We start from the raw sequence: 20026 nt of genomic DNA on the forward strand, positions 1-20026 counted from the left end.
TCCACTATCAAGAACCCATTCCTTTCCTCCTGATTCATATCCCCGAAGATTAGCCATAAGACCAAAATGTTTCATTGCATCATCAAGATCAAAGTCACTATCATCATCATCATAATATTCATGTTCATCATGATCTTGTGACTCATCATTTCCTAGAGAGGGTAATTCATTAGATAAATGATCAAAGTGGTTACTTTTATGAATTCTTATAGCTTTGAATATGATATCATTAATGATTCCAACATCTCCTTTAGCATGCTTAAGATTGGCAAGTTCAAGAAGACATTTACCAAAACTAGGATCACTAGAGTTCATCTTACTCAAGGCAATAGATTTATGGATAATTTCATCCAAAGTTTTCAAGGAATGATTGGGAAACCTTTCCTCAAGAAATTTCCATATAGTATAGGCGCAATTTTGAGTAGGCAAACTAGCAATCAAATTTTTGGGCAATCCTCTAATGATGAGCTCAATAGTTCTAAGATTGCGAATCATGTCAATATCTTCATCTAGGGTAGGATGCAAGGGATCAATATGGGGTGCACAAGGGCTAGCAATGTACTTGTTCAAATGATATTGAATGAAGATTACAAGCATCTCATTTTTCCACTCATGAAAATACTCTCCATCAAGAATAGGCACTCTATGTCTAAGACTCCCTAGAGTAGACACATCCATCTTCCTCCAATGGTGATTAAATCAAGGCAATGGAGACCAAAGCTCTGATACCACTTGTAGGATCTAGAATTAGATGTGTCTAGAGGAGGGTGATTAGACACTTAGTGCTAAAGTTGCAATTTTTAAGCTTTTTCTGTTTAAGAGGAGTTTAGGCACAATTTCAACACACACAATACATATCAAGCAAGCATGCAAAGAGTATATGAGCAGCGGAATGTAACGCATGCAACTTGCAAGAATGTAAAGGGAAGGGTTTGGAGAGATCAAACACAATTGGAGACACGGATGTTTTTCCCGTGGTTCGGATAGGTGGTACTATCCTACATCCACGTTGATGGAGACTTCAACCCACGAAGGGTAACGGTTGCGCGAGTCCACACAGGGCTCCGCCCAAGGGCAACGGTTGCGCGAGTCCACACAGGGCTCCACCCATAAAGGGTCCACGAAGAAGCAACCACCCACAAAGGGGCCACGAAGAAGCAACCTTGTCTATCCCACCATGGCCATCGCCCACACAGGACTTGCCTCACTAGCGGTAGATCTTCACGAAGTAGGCGATCTCCTTGCCCTTACAAACTCATTGGTTCAACTCCACAATCTTGTCGGAGGCTCCCAAGTGACACCTAGCCAATCTAGGAGACACCACTCTCCAAGAAGTAACAAATGGTGTGTAGGTAATGAACTCCTTGCTCTTGTGCTTCAAATGATAGTCTCCCCAACACTCAACTCTCTCTCTCATAGGATTTGGATTTGGTGGAAAGAGGGTTTTAGTGGAAAGCAACTTGGGAAGGCTAGAGATCAAGATTCATATGGTAGGAATGGAATGTCTTGATCTCAACACATGAGTAGGTGGTTCTCTCTCAGAACATATGAGTTGGAATGGTGTGTGTGTTCTGATGGCTCTCTCATCGAATGAGAAGGAGGTGGAGGGGTATATATAGCCTCCACACAAAATCCAACCGTTACACAGTTTTCCAATCTCGGTGGGACCGAATCAATAAACTCGGTCGGACCGAAAATGTAAACCTAGTGACCGTTAGTGATTTCGGTGGGACCGACTGGATCAACTCGGTGGGACCGATGTGCTAGGGTTAGGGTAAATCCAAAACTCGGTTTGACCGATTACTCAAACTCGGTGGGACCGATTTGGGTAATAAGTGAAACTGAGATTTGGTCAAGCAAACTCGGTGGGACTGATTGCATATCTCGGTGGGACCGAGAATATTGCAATGGGCAACAGAGAGTTTGCAAGCCCATCTCGGTGAGACCGAGATCTCATCGGTGAGACCGAGATCTCATCGGTGAGACCGAGCTGATTAGGGTTTGGCAGTGGCTTATGACAAGTGAAACTCGGTGGCGCCGGATAGGAAGAATCGGTAGGACCGAGTTTGGCTTAGGGTTTAGGTCATATGTGGATATGGGAAAGTAGTTGAGGATTTTGGAGCATATCATTAAGCACATGAAGTAATAGGCTCATTAAGCAACACCTCATCCCTCCTTGATAGTATTGGCTTTTCCTATGAACTCAATGTGATCTTGGATCACTAAAATGTAAAAGTGAAGAGTCTTGAGCTTGAAGCTTTAGCCAATCCCTTGTCCTTAGCATCTTGAAGGAGTTCCCACAACCTTTAGTCCATGTCACTCCATTATTGAACTTATCTGAAACATGCTAGATAGAAGTGTTAGTCCAACAAGAGATATGTTGTCATCAATTATCAAAACCACCTAGGGAGCACTTGTGCTTTCACTTATTGAATAAGGTTGCGGCGATTTGACTACTCGACACGGAAGGCCGGGATGTGGGTCCCATGATGCAAGGCGCACGGGGGTGGGGTGGGGGGGGGAGCACGGTCTTTTTTGAAGGCCAGCGCCACACAGCAGCACCAAAGCGACCGACCGTCAAGGGGACCATAGATAGGACCATAGTTGTTACGTATTTTTATGTATATAGAGACCGTACTATAGTGTTTCTCGAGTTGCTGTAAGAAAGTGTTACGCGCGAGAGACTTGGAGGACCACAAGTGTAATTTTCTCCTGCAAGAATGTCAAAACGCAGCTAAGATGGACGGATGAGATGTAAATTTACAGAAATAGTACTATGAAACTGCACATTTCACGAACACGTGATTTGGACAGAGTTCCTACGCTCCCAAGTCCCAAGCATGGTTCGGAATCTTGTGCCCAAAAGAATCTGCATGTTACTTCGACCAGATACACATGGCCAATCCACAACACAAGCTTAATGAGAAATGATCATGCACACCTGTACTACATAAGTTGACATGACACACCACTTGGGCTCTTCCAAAGCATTAAATTATGGACAGAGGATGCAAATCTTGCATTTCATCCCATTTATAGACATATCTATTTATTTAGAAACGGGGACTCCGGAGGCCACGGACATGACTGTTTCTTAATGCCCCCCACACCCAAAGGAGAACTATAACAAAAAAAAAAGTGTCATTGTCGCCTCAGATGCATAAAGGAGTATTTCTCTAAATGATTGCCCTGTCAATCATAAACCTACAAGTCAGCTCAACAAAAAAAAAGGGAGGGGGGGGGGGGGGGGGGGGTTCTTCTTTCGGAAGCTTTTTTTGGGGCAAATTGCATTTTGTTTCGTTGTTGACCTCACAGCTACATGTATAAAATGTAGTACAAATTAATCGGGTCACACAAGGTGAGCAATACTCTGCAATAGAACTACGTACATGATTTCCATACACAGCAGGATTTTGTAATACTTTAGTTCAGACTTCACGATGCAGAAAGAAATAAAAAATTCAGAGACTCAAACATATTCAACTATTGGTGCACCATAGCATACAGATACAGGTAGACGAAAGCGTACATCTAGCACAAATAACCCCCCTCCCCTATGATGAAGCATGTAAGGGACATTTCAACCAAAAGTTATGAGATGCTGCATCTAACAACCAATAGAAATGGACCTAGGTTTTAGGGTGCCACGCAAGGCGGACGCCACGTACCAACCTGATTTTGCAGCAGGCAAATCAAACCTTCCAAATACAGATAGAACATTGCTTCCAAATTCCACTAAAAAATGAACATTGCTTCCAAACAGATATGCGAACCATGCATCCATTTAAGTTTTTGCCAGTGCCAGTGCAGAATGTAAAAATTATTCGATGACTCTGCTGTTTCAGTCTCTTGCCCACCTTTACCATGCTTCTGAAACAGAAGTTCTATCAAAAGATGCAGACATACCTTACTGCTACTCTTGCCTATTTTGTTCATAAGTATTACAGATTACGAAACTCCACATCCACATTCTTCGATGAGTTTCACATTTTGTCAAGTCAAACACTGCACCACCATATCTATTGGTAAGTTTTTCTTTCCCTCAATGAGGAAGGAGAATACCCATTACCCATGCCTACATCGAACTCAACAGAATGTCCATAGGCCGCATAAAATGATTTTTTAAGGAAAACTATATTTGTACTGCAAAATTCTCCTCTGAGCTCATTAACCTCAAGCAGATAATCGTGGGTCACCTGCTGGCATCTGCTTCCTCTGGCGTAACTGTCAAAGTCACATGTACATTGTTCGCCCTTTTAACAAGAACTTTAAATGGCACTCCAACCTTGTCCCCCATGATACCAATAATCTGCAATGTATACTCTCTATTAACTTGTCTGCACAAATATCCCTCAAAAAGAAAAACTCATCCGCACAAATAAAAGGATAATTTGACCCCCCCCCCCCCCTCCCCCCTCCCTGAGTTGAGATTTGAGAATTTGATGCACAGAACACTAGAATAATAACCCCAGAAGCGCATGAACCATGTTAGACAACAGGCACCAGAGGCCACTATTCTAGCATCAGGCTTAATTCCATATCACGATCTAACATGACATAATTACTTCTTTCAAAATAAGGAATATTGCAAGTGATAGAAATTTAAGAAACCTCCACATAACCAGAGGTTACCCTAGTTACCTCTTTGATCGTTTCCACTGGTTTACCATCAAATTCAGTGACTACGTCCCCAGGAGCAAATCCTGCACGTTCGGCTGGCGAGCCTGGTGTAACCTGGTAATCCACTAATCTAGTATCAGCAACTTAGCATGGCCTAACTATAATCAGAATAAATAATAAGTCAGAAACAGCAGGAGATATAAGAAAGAAAGGCATTGAACTGTGATAATTAGAATTGTACAACAAGTTTAATTCAAGCACACCACAAAGTCACAATTACAAGAATAAATAATAGGTCAGAAAGAGCAGGAAATATATGAAAAAAAGCAATGAACTGTGATAACTAGAATTGTACGACAAATTTAATTTGAGCACAGCAGTCAGAAACTTAAGAGTGAGTCTTCTGGGCTGCAGAACGTCTCATCATGGCACAAGACGAATTATGAATAGCTTACCATTGGAACAAGCACACCTTTGCTTACATCAGGGAAAGAACTTGATCTTTCTTTAAGTTGCGCAATGACCATTGGATTAAGATCAAGCATCTTCAAACCAAGCCACGGGCGTACAACTCTCCTGCATTGAACAATAGGAAGTAACATCATACTGGATTTCAGTTAAATTTGTGTAATACTGATGTTCATTCATCACTAATCGGGTTACTCAAGTGGTAGAACACAAACAAATAAGAGTTAGATAACTCGATCAATCGCATTTTTATCAAGTGACCTTTCAGTATCTCAATCTAAGTTACCCCTAGTGGACTAAACCAGGACAAGTTACCATGTACAAGTATGGGCGATAATTTGAATATGGTTTTGGCATCAAATAGTTGAGTTGTCACAAAATGATAAATAACATGAACAGAAGATGATTCCCACACGAGTAAATTATAGTATAAGATATCTACAAAATAGGAAGCAAGTGTATCACTAGCATTGGCATGTTGCAACAGAGACAAAAAGATTGGAGGTAATTGCATGGCCATGTATGTTCTCATACTTCGCTGTATCAGTGTGCACGCTTCATCTTGAACATTATACTTGGTGGTGGTATGCGTGTGGTAACATTTAAGTAATCCAAAAGAATCTACTTACAGAAGGTAAATGCAGACTGACTACCTATAAACTAACTTCTTATATACAAAGCGTTGTATATAATCCAAAAGAATCTACTTACAGAAGGTAAATGCAGACTGACTACCTATAAACTAACTTCTTATATACAAAGCGTAAACACCATCATCATACGACTTTCACTTCCTCATACAATGCATGTTCTAACATCACTCCAAAAGTGGAGATAATAACCTAAAGTTAAATAAAGAAATTTCCGAAGGCAAGGTGAAATACAAGACAGTGCAATAGTTAAATGCAACCTGAGTCATACGACTAAAGGCATACCCATTTTTCTTGAAGTGCTCCACTATTTTCACGACATAGTCAATCGGTACTGAAAAGCTCAAACCATCAGCATCCCTAAGTTTCATCACATTAACTCCAATGATCTCGCCATCGAGGTTCACAAGAGGACCTCCAGAGTTACCCTGCAGCATGCAAATGCGTCCACAGTTTGTCCTAGAGAAACTGAGACCGAACCAAAAGCACCAAGGAAACAAACCACATATGTTTGCATTACATATATATGAGGCTACATTGGCAAAAACAAAATGGATGAACCAAGGAAAAACTTGAACAAAAACAAAGGTTGCCCTGTTCTTTAATATTAGTCCAAGAAGAAAGCAGGTACACAAAATTTAATTCCGTAATAGAAAGCAGGTAAAAATTAATCGATACTGACATCTATGGTCACCACTCGAGTGACAAATGGATCAGAATAGAAAGTTGAACGTTGCAACAGGAAGGTGCACAGTAGGTAAATAGCTTAAGCTGCTACTATCTTTTTTCAGATTTGCTACTGTAATTTATAACGTTTTCCTCAAAACTGTTTGGTGCATGGTCCTCATTCTGATAGGGTGCAGTTAGGAATATCTTTCTCAATTCATGATTTTTCAAAGCTATATTGTCCCAACAAAAATTCAAATACATTTATACATTCAGTGTTAGTGTTTCCAATCATTTTTTTTTCATATCTCCGCATGTTCACAGAAGAAGAAAAAAGAGTGTGACGGCTGGTAACAAGACCTAGTAAAATGACATAATAATTACCAAACAGATCAGAATATCCAAGTGCACGAAGGATGTGCGCTAAAATCATGTCCAGGAAGATGAGGTCAAAGGTCTTACGATATTGATGGCACAATCTGTTTGCAGATACTCCCTTCGTATTCCTCCAAGACCCAGATCACTACTTTTCCGGTCAACACAACTACAGGAAAATGGGGTGAAAGTGGAACATTGAAGTCAGCAAAATAAAGAGCAAGTTTGGGGATCAAAAGTGGACCAGTAGTGTTAAAGATGGCCAGGGGATGAGATAAAATTAAAGCAAAAAAGGGTCAGTTTTAGGGAAATCTTAACCTTACAATGCCAGCTGTAACTGTATTCTGAAGAGAAAGTGGGCAGCCCAAAGCAACAACCCAGTCACCTGGTCGAAGCTTACATGAGGATCCAAGTCTTGCAGCTGGTAAAGGTGTCTTGGACTTGATCTTCAGAACAGCGATATCTGAGTGGTGGTCAAAATTGAGAACTATGCCTTCAAATTCACGACCATCTTGTAAACTCACACTAACCTGTTATAATTGACCCATTTTTAGGCAAGATTGAGGAAGCAAACAAATATTTATACTATTTAACTGGATGAACCAAGATGCTGGCACAACATTTTAACAGTATAAGGAAGAGGATAGAAGTGTAAGTAAAAAATCTATCTTAAGCAGAGCTACGATGTGGTAATTTGTTAGGAAAAACACTGAATTGTATATACTATGGCTTGGGTCAAATTTGACCCTAGAAAATTCCAGAACTTCAACCTTGGTACTTAGGTTATAGACTACTGTCCATTTTTATAGGGTTATCGACTGTTATTGACTGTTCTAGTGTTCCATAACTTGAAAGAATGATAAAGGACCAAGGACAGTCCATTCATCCATGTATAATCAAGAGACATATTCTAACTTCAATTCTGTTATAATTGGTCACAACGCATCTGTCCTATTCTGTAAAGAAAGTGATGCAGGTAGAAACAATGAATATGAGTTAATTCAAAAGCTTCCACTTTGTGAGATTAGAGAAGTTTCTCATGTCAATTTTTCTTCTTCCGATGTACAGAATGAGAAAAAAAGGTGCTATGACTAACAATGATATGCAATTCATTTATGTGAATCTTTACCAATTATAAAGAGATGGTCTCAACTAACTGTGATGAAGGTAGAGAAGCATTGTTCATACTCTATACACATCAACCTCAACAGTCAACACCAACTGTCTATGGAGGTATAGTAAGTGATAGTAACCTCAATACTAGCATTCGAGATTTATCAAGCATCATAACCAACATATAATATACACATCTATACTGATAGCTCAACGCTGCTCCAAATTCAGAGATATTCTAAGAGTGAGGGGAAATGGCTCCCATTATGAACAGTAAATTCTAAAGAAATACTTGGAAGTATAAAAAGTCACACATATTTTGAGTCTTTGATAAGCCGTCAAATTTGTATAAAAAATGAACAGTTTTGCGCGCTAATTTTTTCCAAGCCATAAAAAAAGGAGACAAAACATTAATAGCACTAAAGGTGCATAATTAATTCCCCCCCCCCCCCTAAAGTTTGTAAGCACATAAGAATACATTTACATCCATAAAGCATTTTGATTTATTATTTCCTTTACACCCAGGAACAGGTGCTCCAGGTTAGAGTTTTGACTTTCCAGTGTTTTAAGAACTTCAACAAGTCATATCCATGCATCATAATGCTAGTTTCATTTGTCCATGATAAGCATTGTACAGTATTAGCAATGTCAGCCGTAATGGATAACACAAGATGAACACAAAAAGTACTGGTAGTGCCAAGTTACTAACCTTCCCCTTTAGACCTGGTTTTGTGCTTTGAAAATCTGTAACAAGATGGGCACATGTCAATATGGTCCCATCTGGATCTATTATAGTCCCTGATCCAAGGCTCTTCTCTCGCAACCATCCATTTCCTACAGAAATAATTGCACAAGTTTACAACATATAGCTAGTGAAACTGGTCATGAGTTTTAACAATTTCCGTTGCAGCTACATTCCCACCTTGCATACAAGAAATATTCACCACAGCAGGACCAACTGCAGCTGCGGCATTGGCAATTGAGTTTCTGCCTAGACATCCTGGGCAACATCTCGAATCATCAGAGTTTCCACCAGAGGCATGGTTGCTCAGGTTTGCGGGCGGAACCGATGCACATGCAAAAGAGTTTAGTATAGGGAAACCCCCTGTAAAACCCCCTGTACACAAAAATTTGAATACAATGAGTTTTTTTTAAAATTAAGCTCTTGGTAAAGAGCAAGATATGGAGGCATTATTGGGTGAAACAAAGTGTAACACACACAGCATTTCTGTGAAATATATGTGCTTACAAATAGTGTTCTAATGTCCAAATGCAGGCCTCCACCAAACTGGTCTCCAACTATGTTTATTAATATATAACATCGTTGAATCCAGAGTCCAGATAACACCTTAATTCAGCTAAACTACTCGCTCAGAACAGTTGCACATCCATTAATAGCATTTACTACGTACTCTCAAGAAATCATCACGTAATAAGGTAGAAAAGGAAAAGATATATGACGGCAGACAAAAAAGGGATTTACTGCCCTAAGACAACATATATATAAGATAAGAAAAGAAGCTAAACCACAGTCACATCATTTGAGAACAGTTGTGCCCCAAGACAGAATTTATTTTCCGAGAAATGTTCTTACACTTTTCCCAGCAAAGAACTAGAACAGTATTTTTTTTAGCAAAATACATAAATATGTTTTACCATTTGAAATTCTACATTTGCAAGTCTATATCGACACTCTACAAACAATAGTATGAGTTGCGCTTGGATACTAATCACCTTAACCATCCATAAAATCTGAACGACTATATTTTTTTGAAACTTTCCTTGCAATTGCTTACTGTGTTACGATTATATTCATTGCATTTAGAGCTAATTAATCATATGTTTTTCTTTTTGCATTTCGTTCGGTTTTATGCATCAAAATTAAAACCTCTCAAACCCTGTCTCCACCGCATAATGAACGTCCCTTCCTCTGTCCCCTCAACAGCAGGCTTTAGTGCCAATTTGGGGAAACTAATAACTATCAGCAAGGATGATCTAGTGTCACTGTTCCAACAAGTGTTCTGTGTTGCAAAAATAGCTAGCTTATAAACTACTCCCTCCGTTCCGAATTACTTGTCGCAGGTATGTATGTATCTAGATGTATTTTAGTTCTAGATACATTCATTTCTGCGACGAGTAATTTGGAACGGAGGGAGTAGTAATAACCATTGGTAGTTGGCACCACAGTCCACAAAGCATTCGATGTAGTACTACTGGTTACCGATAATCGCGAATCAATGACACCCTGTTCTAACGTAGGTGATAACCGTAAACTAGCCCAGGCAAGCAGATGACGCGACAGCAAACCGAACCTTGCCACGGCGCGAAGAGGGGGTTGCTGGAGAAGAGCCCCGTGGCGGCGGTGGACAGGAGATGGCGGAGCGGCGCGGAGGCAGACACGGTGACGACCGTGGCGGAGTCGCCGCGGTCGAGGAGGTGCCCGGCTCCCGCTGCGGCGGCGCCGGCGGCGAGGAGTAGGGCGGCGCGGCGCGGGTTGCGGAACATTCTCGAGTGTGCGGGAGGATCGCTTTGGACTTGGGAGAAAAGAAAAAATGTTGTGGGAGAAGAAATGTAGCGTGGTCTGTCTGCTCTAGGATGGTGGGCCGTACAGGTCGCCGTATCAGCTTGGGCTGGATTGAACTTGGACTTTTGACTTGGAATTGGAACTGGAAACTGGAGGACTTGTACGTATTTTTGGGGAGGTCCTCTTTTGGTGGAAATCCCTTTTCGCCGCGCTCTGCATCAAACTGCCGGCGCTTCGCACAGGAGAGCGACTCGATAGGCGGGCCCAGATTTTGCACCTACAACCGCCTCTAGCCAGCCGGCTTTGGAAGGTTCCCTGAACCGTTTTTTCTTTTCTTTTCTTTTTTTCGTTTTCTGTTTCTTTTTACCTTTTCAAGGTTATTTTATCTTTTTTAAACTAAGTTCATGTTCAAATTTTTTTCTTAAATTTAGAAAAATGTTCTTGCCTTTAAAAAATGGTCATTTTTACAAAAAATTCGTAAATTCAAAAAATGTCCGTGATTTTCCTAAATGCTCTTGTTGTCATAAAATGCTGCGAAAGCTTTTTTTCAAAATTTAAAAAATATATTCGGGTGTTAAAAAATGTTTGTGATTTTCAAAAAATGTTCATGCTTTAAAAAAATGCTTTTGTTGAAATTTTATAAAAATGTTCATGCTTAAAAAATATATAGGAAATTAAAAAACAATGATCATTTTCAAAATCTGTTCACAATTTCAAAAAAATCTCATTTATAAAATTCATTCGCAATTTCAAAAAATATTCTCGTTTTGAAAATTTTCACGGTTCTAGAATTTTTCTATGTTTCAAAAAATGTTCAGGAATTTCAAAAAATATTCTCATTTTCAAAATTTGTTCACAATTTCAGAAAAATGTTCATTTTTCAAAAAAAAATTGCGATCTCAAAATTTTGTTCGCAATTTCAACAAATATTCCCATGTTTAAAATTTTGTTCGCATCTCCAAAAAAATGTACAATAAAGATTTTGTTCGCATTTTTTAAAAAGTTTGTGTTTTAGCTTTTTTGGTGCTGAATTAAAAAAATGTTCATGTTTTCCATTTTTTTTAAAAACAAAAACTGTTGGCAATCTCAAAAAATGTTCGTGTTTTTCGCAATTTGTTTTCTTTTCTGAAACATTTTTTGAAAATTGTTCGCATTTTCGGATTCTGTTTGGGGTTTGCAAATTTTATTTGTGTTTCATTTTCAAATCAGAATTACAAAACATCTTCACTTTTTCCAAAAAAAATGCGGCATTTGAAAACTGCTCGCAATTTTCGAAATGGTTTCAAAATGTTTTCCAAATATCAACGCTGCTGTCTATTCTTATAGATATCTACATCTTTATGTCCAATTCATGGTGTGTGGTGTAGTGGCTAATGGCTTGCGGTTGTAGTGTGTGGTGGTGGCATCTATTCCTAGTACTCGCTGCTTAATTCAGTTTTTTTTTGTCGCGCGCCTTGGTGGGCCGGGCCGGTCGTGCGTCAACCTTGTGCGAACCTGGACTCCTATAGGATTTTTTCCTTTAGAGCCCTTTGGTTCATAGGAGTGGATTTCTATTCCTACATAGTATTAATTCTTATCCTTCACATTTCAAAAGGAAAATAAACATGAGCCTAGACTTAATGGGAAAAAAATCTTATAATGTGAACCAAATGACATCTCCTTTTCTAATTCTACTTATAGGATATGAGACACATCTCATCTCATTTCCTATAAATTTTCTATAAATTTCCTACTTTTATGATAATCTTATCCTATGAACCAAAGGAGGCCTTAGGATGTATTTGATAGAGTGCATGAGGGCAAAAGTTCTTAATCCGATCCACTTTTGCTTGTTTGGTACGGTGCATGGGCTCACCTGGGCTATGCTCATCTGATGCAAAAAAGGGCCCTCAGCCATGCATATCTCATGCACCCCAGAGAGGGTGCATGGAGGCAGCCATGCTCGCCCCGACCCTCGTCCCCACTCACCAGACCACGTCTAGATAACTTTAAATTTTCAAAAAATGTTCATAATTTTAAATTTTAAAAATATATTCCATTTTTTTAAAAAAAAATTGAATAAGTTTAGAATTTCAAAAAAAGAATTTATAAATATTCAGAATTTCAAAAAAATCATTTTCAAAAAAGTTTAGAATTTCAAATTTTGTTTAAATTTTCAAAAAATGTTCTAAATTTGTTTAAATTTTCAGAAAATGTTTCTAATTTCATTTTTTATTTTTTCAAAAATGTTCATAATTTCAATTTAAAAATTATTCAAAATTTCAAAATTTCTTTGAATTTTAAAAAAAGTCATAATTTTCAAAATATGTTTAAATTTTCAAAAAATGTTCAAAATGTATTAAATTTTCAAAAAATGTTTAGAATTTTAATTTTATTTAAATTTTCAATAAAATTGAGAATTTCAAAATATATTTAAATTTTGTTCATCATTCAAAAAAATTAAATTCAAAATTGTTCAGCATGTTTAAACGCATGCAGGCTGCCAAATAATGTCTCAGTGCATACACCACTGCCAAACAACAGCAAATGCATGAAGTTAGCATGTATTAGAGGAGAACAACTAGGCTAGGTTGCTACCGAACAGACCCTTACCGTTCGCGGTGCTCGCGCGGGTCGCCTAGTGGGCCGGCCCAATAGCCTCCTCTAAAAACGACCGTGGTACGAAAATATCTGCGGGACGTGGGATTCGAACCCACGCGCGAATGTACACGGCCGAAAGAAATGGCACAACAAACCCCTGCATCAGGACCGCGTAGCTGTGTACAATCAAAAACCAAACTATTTAATACTTCTCCTAGTACAAAATTAACATCAATACCCCTAAAAAACATTAACATAAATTATGTACCATATAAATCATTTCAAAAAAGAAAACGTAAAAATCAAAATGAAAATCATAGATTTGGAATAAAAGTTAAATTTTTAAACAAAATTCATGGAATTCGAAAAAAGGTCATCAAATTTTGAAAAGAATACGAATTTGAAAAAAGTTAATCAATTCTAAAAAAGTTCATCGAATATGAAAATATAGTTCAACAATTCTGAATATAGTTCACAAATGTAAAAAAAGTTCATTGATTTTGAAAAAAGATTCATCAAATTTGAAAAATAGTTCACCAATTCTAAAAATAGTTAACAAATTTGAAAAAAACATTGATTTTGAAAAAAATCATTGAATTTGAAAACAAGTTCATAGAATTTGAAAGAAAGTTCATCGGATTTGAAAAAGTTCATCGAAAAAGAAAAAAGTTCATCAAATTCAAATAAAAGTTCATTGAATTGAAGAAAAATTCATGCGTTTTGAAATGGAAATAAGTTCATCTGTTTGAAGGAAACTTCGCGAATTACAAAAATAAAAAATAGACAGAAGAATGGGAAAAAAATGAAAGGAAAAAAGAGGCGGGAGAAGAAAATAGGAGAAACATCTATCTAATCATGTTAAGGTGTTGTGGCCGAGTGGTTATGGCGCCTCAGTGGATACTGGGAGGTCCCCTGATCGAATCCCAGTTTGATTCCACTCGTGGAACCTTTTTTAGTTTTTTAGAAACAGAAGAAGAAAATGATGGGCCGGCCCAGGTTGCAGCGAAGGGGTGAGCTTGTAGGCGCCCGTTTGCTGAAATGTACTGTAACGAATGCCTACAACGCTAAATATAATGTCATATTTTTTATTCATGTACACTCCCTCCAACTACAAGTATTTCGACAAAGGCAATATAAATCAACGAGATATCAGGTCACTTCCAGCTTTTTTGGTGTTGATTACAAGTGACTCATTGCATGTGCAATACTTGCCACAACGTGGAACCTTTTTTAGTTTTTTAGAAACAGAAGAAGAAAATGATGGGCCGGCCCAGGTTGCAGCGAAGGGGTGAGCTTGTAGGCGCCCGTTTGCTGAAATGTACTGTAACGAATGCCTACAACGCTAAATATAATGTCATATTTTTTATTCATGTACACTCCCTCCAACTACAAGTATTTCGACAAAGGCAATATAAATCAACGAGATACCAGGTCACTTCCAGCTTTTTTGGTGTTGATTACAAGTGACTCATTGCATGTGCAATACTTGCCACAACGTACAACCTGAGAGTTTTGTGTTTTTCTTTAGATTCATTTAAAAAAACATATCTCTTGAATCGTGTGTTCGTATGATGAATAGTTTTCGCCGTTGTGTTTTCATGTTGAGATCTTCGAAACCAGATACCATGTTAATATTTTGGATTTAAAATAGAAATCAGGAACCAAAAAAAGGAAAAATACAAAAACATAAAACCAAAAACCGAAGAGACCTAAGAGCACACAATCTTTTTTAGTTTTTTAGAAACAGAAGAAGAAAATGATGGGCCGGCCCAGGTTGCAGCGAAGGGGTGAGGCTGTAGGCACCAGTTTGCTGAAATGTACTGTAACGGATGCCTACAACGCTTAATAGAATGTCATATTTTTTATTCATGTACACTCCCTCCAACTACAAGTATTTCGATACAAAGGCAATATAAATCAACGAGATACCAGGTCACTTCCAGCTTTTTTGGTGTTGATTACAAGTGACTCATTGCGTGTGCAACACTTGCCGCAACGTACAATCTGAGAGTTTTGTGTTTTTCTTTAGATTCATTTAAAAAAGCATTATATCTCTCGAATCGTGTGTTCGTATGATGAATAGTTTTCGCCGTTGTGTTTTCATGTTGAGATTTTCGAAACCAGATACCATGTTAATATTTTGGATTTAAAATAGAAATCAGGAACCAAAAAAACGAAAAATACAAAAACATAAAACCAAAAACCGAAGAGACCTAAGAGCACACAACCTTTTTTAGTTTTTTAGAAACAGAAGAAGAAAATGATGGGCCGGCCCAGGTTGCAGCGAAGGGGTGAGGCTGTAGGCGCCAGTTTGCTGAAATGTACTGTAACGGATGCCTACAGCGCTAAATAGAATGTCATATTTTTTATTCATGTACACTCCCTCCAACTACAAGTATTTCGATACAAAGGCAATATAAATCAACGAGATACCAGGTCACTTCCAGCTTTTTTGGTGTTGATTACAAGTGACTCATTGCATGTGCAACACTTGCCACAACGTACAACCTGAGAGTTTTGTGTTTTTCTTTAGATTCATTTAAAAAAACATATCTCTTGAATCGTGTGTTCGTATGATGAATAGTTTTCGCCGTTGTGTTTTCATGTTGAGATCTTCGAAACCAGATACCATGTTAATATTTTGGATTTAAAATAGAAATCAGGAACCAAAAAAAGGAAAAATACAAAAACATAAAACCAAAAACCGAAGAGACCTAAGAGCACACAAGCTTTTTTAGTTTTTTAGAAACAGAAGAAGAAAATGATGGGCCGGCCCAGGTTGCAGCGAAGGGGTGAGGCTGTAGGCGCCCGTTTGCTGAAATGTACTGTAACGGATGCCTACAACGCTTAATAGAATGTCATATTTTTTATTCATATACACTCCCTCCAACTACAAGTATTTCGATACAAAGGCAATATAAATCAACGAGATACCAGGTCACTTCCAGCTTTTTTGGTGTTGATTACAAGTGACTCATTGCGTGGGCAACACTTGCCACAACGTACAATCTGAGAGTTTTGTGTTTTTCTTTAGATTCATTTAAAAAAGCATTATATCTCTCGAATCGTGTGTTCATATGATGAATAGTTTTCGCCGTTGTGTTTTCATGTTGAGATTTTCGAAACCAGATACCATGTTAATATTTTGGATTTAAAATAGAAATCAGGAACCAAAAAAACAAAAATACAAAAACATAAAACCAAAAACCGAAGAGACCTAATTGCACACAACCTTTTTTAGTTTTTTAGAAACAGAAGAAGAAAATGATGGGCCGGCCCAGGTTGCAGCGAAGGGGTGAGGCTGTAGGCGCCAGTTTGCTGAAATGTACTGTAACGGATGCCTACAACGCTAAATAGAATGTCATATTTTTTATTCATGTACACTCCCTCCAACTACAAATATTTCGATACAAAGGCAATATAAATCAACGAGATACCAGGTCACTTTCAGCTTTTTTGGTGTTGATTACAAGTGACTCATTGCGTGTGCAACACTTGCCACAACGTACAACCTGAGAGTTTTGTGTTTTTCTTTAGATTCATTTAAAAAAACATATCTCTTGAATCGTGTGTTCGTATGATGAATAGTTTTTGTCGTTGTGTTTTCATGTTGAGATCTTCGAAACCAGATACCATGTTAATATTTTGGATTTAAAATAGAAATCAGGAACCAAAAAAAGGAAAAATACAAAAACATAAAACCAAAAACCGAAGAGACCTAAGAGCACACAATCTTTTTTAGTTTTTTAGAAACAGAAGAAGAAAATGATGGGCCGGCCCAGGTTGCAGCGAAGGGGTGAGGCTGTAGGCGCCCGTTTGCTGAAATGTACTGTAACAGATGCCTACAACGCTTAATAGAATGTCATATTTTTTATTCATGTACACTCCCTCCAACTACAAGTATTTCGATACAAAGGCAATATAAATCAACGAGATACCAGGTCACTTCCAGCTTTTTTGGTGTTGATTACAAGTGACTCATTGCGTGTGCAACACTTGCCACAACGTACAACCTGAGAGTTTTGTGTTTTTCTTTAGATTCATTTAAAAAAGCATTATATCTCTCGAATCGTGTGTTCGTATGATGAATAGTTTTCGCCGTTGTGTTTTCATGTTGAGATTTTTGAAACCAGATACCATGTTAATATTTTGGATTTAAAATAGAAATCAGGAACCAAAAAAACGAAAAATACAAAAACATAAAACCAAAAATCGAAGAGACCTAAGAGCACACAACCTTTTTTTGTTTTTTAGAAACAGAAGAAGAAAATGATGGGCCGACCCAGGTTGCAGCGAAGGGGTGAGGCTGTAGGCGCCAGTTTGCTGAAATGTACTGTAACGGATGCCTACAGCGCTAAATAGAATGTCATATTTTTTATTCATGTACACTCCCTCCAACTACAAGTATTTCGATACAAAGGCAATATAAATCAACGAGATACCAGGTCACTTCCAGCTTTTTTGGTGTTGATTACAAGTGACTCATTGCATGTGCAACACTTGCCACAACGTACAACCTGAGAGTTTTGTGTTTTTCTTTAGGTTCATTTGAAAAAACATTATATCTCTCGAATCGTGTGTTCGTATGATGAATAGTTTTCGCCATTGTGTTTTCATGTTGAGATCTTCGAAACCAGATACCATGTTAATATTTTGGATTTAAAATAGAAATCAGGAACCAAAAAAACGAAAAATACAAAAACATAAAACCAAAAACCGAAGAGACCTAAGAGCACACAACCTTTTTTAGTTTTTTAGAAACAGAAGAAGAAAATGATGGGCCGGCCCAGGTTGCAGCGAAGGGGTGAGGCTGTAGGCGCCCGTTTGCTGAAATGCACTGTAAGGGATGCCTACATCGCTAAATAGAATGTCATATTTTTTATTCATGTACACTCCCTCCAACTACAAATATTTCGATACAAAGGCAATATAAATCAACGAGATACCAGGTCACTTCCAGCTTTTTTGGTGTTGATTACAAGTTACTCATTGCGTGTGCAACACTTGCCACAACGTACAACCTGAGAGTTTTGTGTTTTTCTTTAGATTCATTTAAAAAAACATTATATCTCTCGAATCGTGTGTTCGTATGATGAATAGTTTTTGCCGTTGTGTTTTGATGTTGAGATCTTTGAAACCAGATACCATGTTAATATTTTGGATTTAAAATAGAAATCAGGAACCAAAAAAACGAAAAATACAAAAAACATAAAACCAAAAACCGAAGAGACCTAAGAGCACATTGTGTGCCTTTTCACTTTTTCAGAAAGCATAGTTGAGATCCATGCAAAAGCACAACCATGTTTTTCACTTTTTCAAGAAGTTATGTTTCAAGCGCAATTGTGCTTTGTCACACGGTGTGCTATACGAGAGAAAACAAGATTTATTTTGTTGTTGAGGAAAACCAAGAAATTCCAAAAAAGAATAAACCAGAAAAGCAAGCTGGCTAAGGTGGGACCTCCTCTATGTGACGCATTCTGTGTTGTTTCGCGCTACAGCACTCACTTTTTCAAGAAGTTATGCTTCAAGCGCAATTGTGCTTTGTCACACGGTGTGCTATACGAGAGAAAACAAGATTTATTTTATTGTTGAGAAAAACCAAGAAAATCCAAAAAATAATAAACCAAAAATCATGTGCTCAAAAATTGTGCATTCGCGGGGTGCGCCGAGCGCGCGACACATGAAGGCAATTGGGTTCACCACACGGCACGCTAGAGCACTCACTCGTGGTGTTGCGAGCCCCCCGCAATGGGTGTCCATCACATAGTTGCTCCCATAAAAGCAGGCTGGCTAAGGTGGGACCTCCTCTATGTGACGCATTCTGTGTTGTTTCGCGCAGGGTGAGCCCTTTGATTGGGTTGGCCCACTGACGCAAACTGTAGCTCTGTCTAGGTTACTGTAGTGACTCGGGCATGACTTTTTTTTTCTTGTTTTCCATTCAGTTTTAAGAACTAAGTATTCACAGTTTTTAGAAAATTCAAAAAATTCAAAAAAATTAAAATTATTCTTAAATTTTCAAAAAGTTCTCAACTTTACAAAAATATTCACTGTTTTAGAAAAAATATCGAAAAATAAAAATATGTTCTCAATTTCTTTTAATAATTTTAAACATTTTTTCGAAACAATAGATTTTTATTTTGTTAAACATGAATATTTTAAATAACATTTAGAAAATGAAATAAAAAGGAAACAAATAGAAAAAATAAAAAACTACGAAATAACCAGTCAGGAACCTTCCCAAAAACGGATCTTGTTTGCTACATAAAATGGGCCTGCCAATTTACCTCGTTCTTTCCCTCTCCCATTTGTGTTTTTGACGGCAGTTTGATGCATCATGCATCAGATAGGGAATACCGGCTAATGTACGATGGTTTAAGCAACAAATAGTCGGGCAAACGCCCATGCCACATCATATTTAAAATGTTCATGTGTATTTAAAAAATGCCCATCATATATTAGACAATTACATAGTGCATCTAAAAAGTGTTCAAACTAAAATTTCACAGATATGGGAACCTAGTCAAAAAAACATCTCTAGATGTTTCTTCACGAGGACTGATACTATAGGATGTATGATTTTATATAGAGACTAGACCATAATGGCACGCGTTGTCGCGCCCGCCCATCTTAGATATACATTTAGAAAAAAAATAGGACATCTTAGCGAAAGAATTATAGAAACATCCGACCAATTTCAGTGACAAGTGATATGGATCGGAGGGAGTACTTGAAACCATCATAAATTGGTTCTATCTTCAGCCATAATATTTATATGTTCACAAATTCCGTGCATCTAATTTATGACAATAGAGTGTCCATACAACAGGAAGTCCTAAATTGTGTAGCAAGATTCCTAAATTTGACGGAAAACAAGCAAGGCTTAATTGGGGCAAGTGAAGGCCTGTCACATGTAAACAGTCCATGCAAATTGATAGGCCTGTTATTGACATCCGAAACAAAACGATCTTCGAAAAAATTATGTGTGTTTCATGTCTAAAGGGCTGACTTCTCCGAAAGTCATGTTCGGTTC

At 37.9% G+C, this 20026-nt stretch overlaps 1 protein-coding gene across 2 annotated transcripts; it reads right to left on the minus strand.

Moving 5' to 3' along the window:
- Window positions 1-3812: 3812 nt before the first annotated feature.
- On the minus strand, window positions 3813-10453 carry DEG14 (Trypsin family protein with PDZ domain-containing protein). 2 transcript variants are annotated; one of them, XM_048713781.2, is made up of 9 exons: window positions 10205-10453; window positions 8815-9009; window positions 8602-8726; window positions 7098-7309; window positions 6867-6948; window positions 6024-6166; window positions 5076-5196; window positions 4642-4745; window positions 3813-4309 (listed from the first exon to the last, which is right to left on the minus strand). In XM_048713781.2, the coding sequence occupies exons 1-8, from the start codon at window positions 10395-10397 to the stop codon at window positions 4683-4685; spliced, it is 1134 nt and encodes a 377-aa protein (XP_048569738.1). In that variant the 5' UTR covers window positions 10398-10453; the 3' UTR covers window positions 3813-4309; window positions 4642-4682. The 2 variants fall into 2 exon arrangements, with proteins under 2 accessions (XP_048569738.1, XP_048569737.1); XM_048713780.2 differs by having other exon boundaries at window positions 4642-4734; window positions 10205-10452.
- Window positions 10454-20026: the final 9573 nt, after the last annotated feature.

The sequence above is a fragment of the Triticum urartu genome, chromosome 4A (assembly GCF_056163025.1).
Source record: "Triticum urartu cultivar PI428250 chromosome 4A, HENAU_Tu73, whole genome shotgun sequence".
Classification (NCBI taxonomy): domain Eukaryota; kingdom Viridiplantae; phylum Streptophyta; class Magnoliopsida; order Poales; family Poaceae; genus Triticum; species Triticum urartu.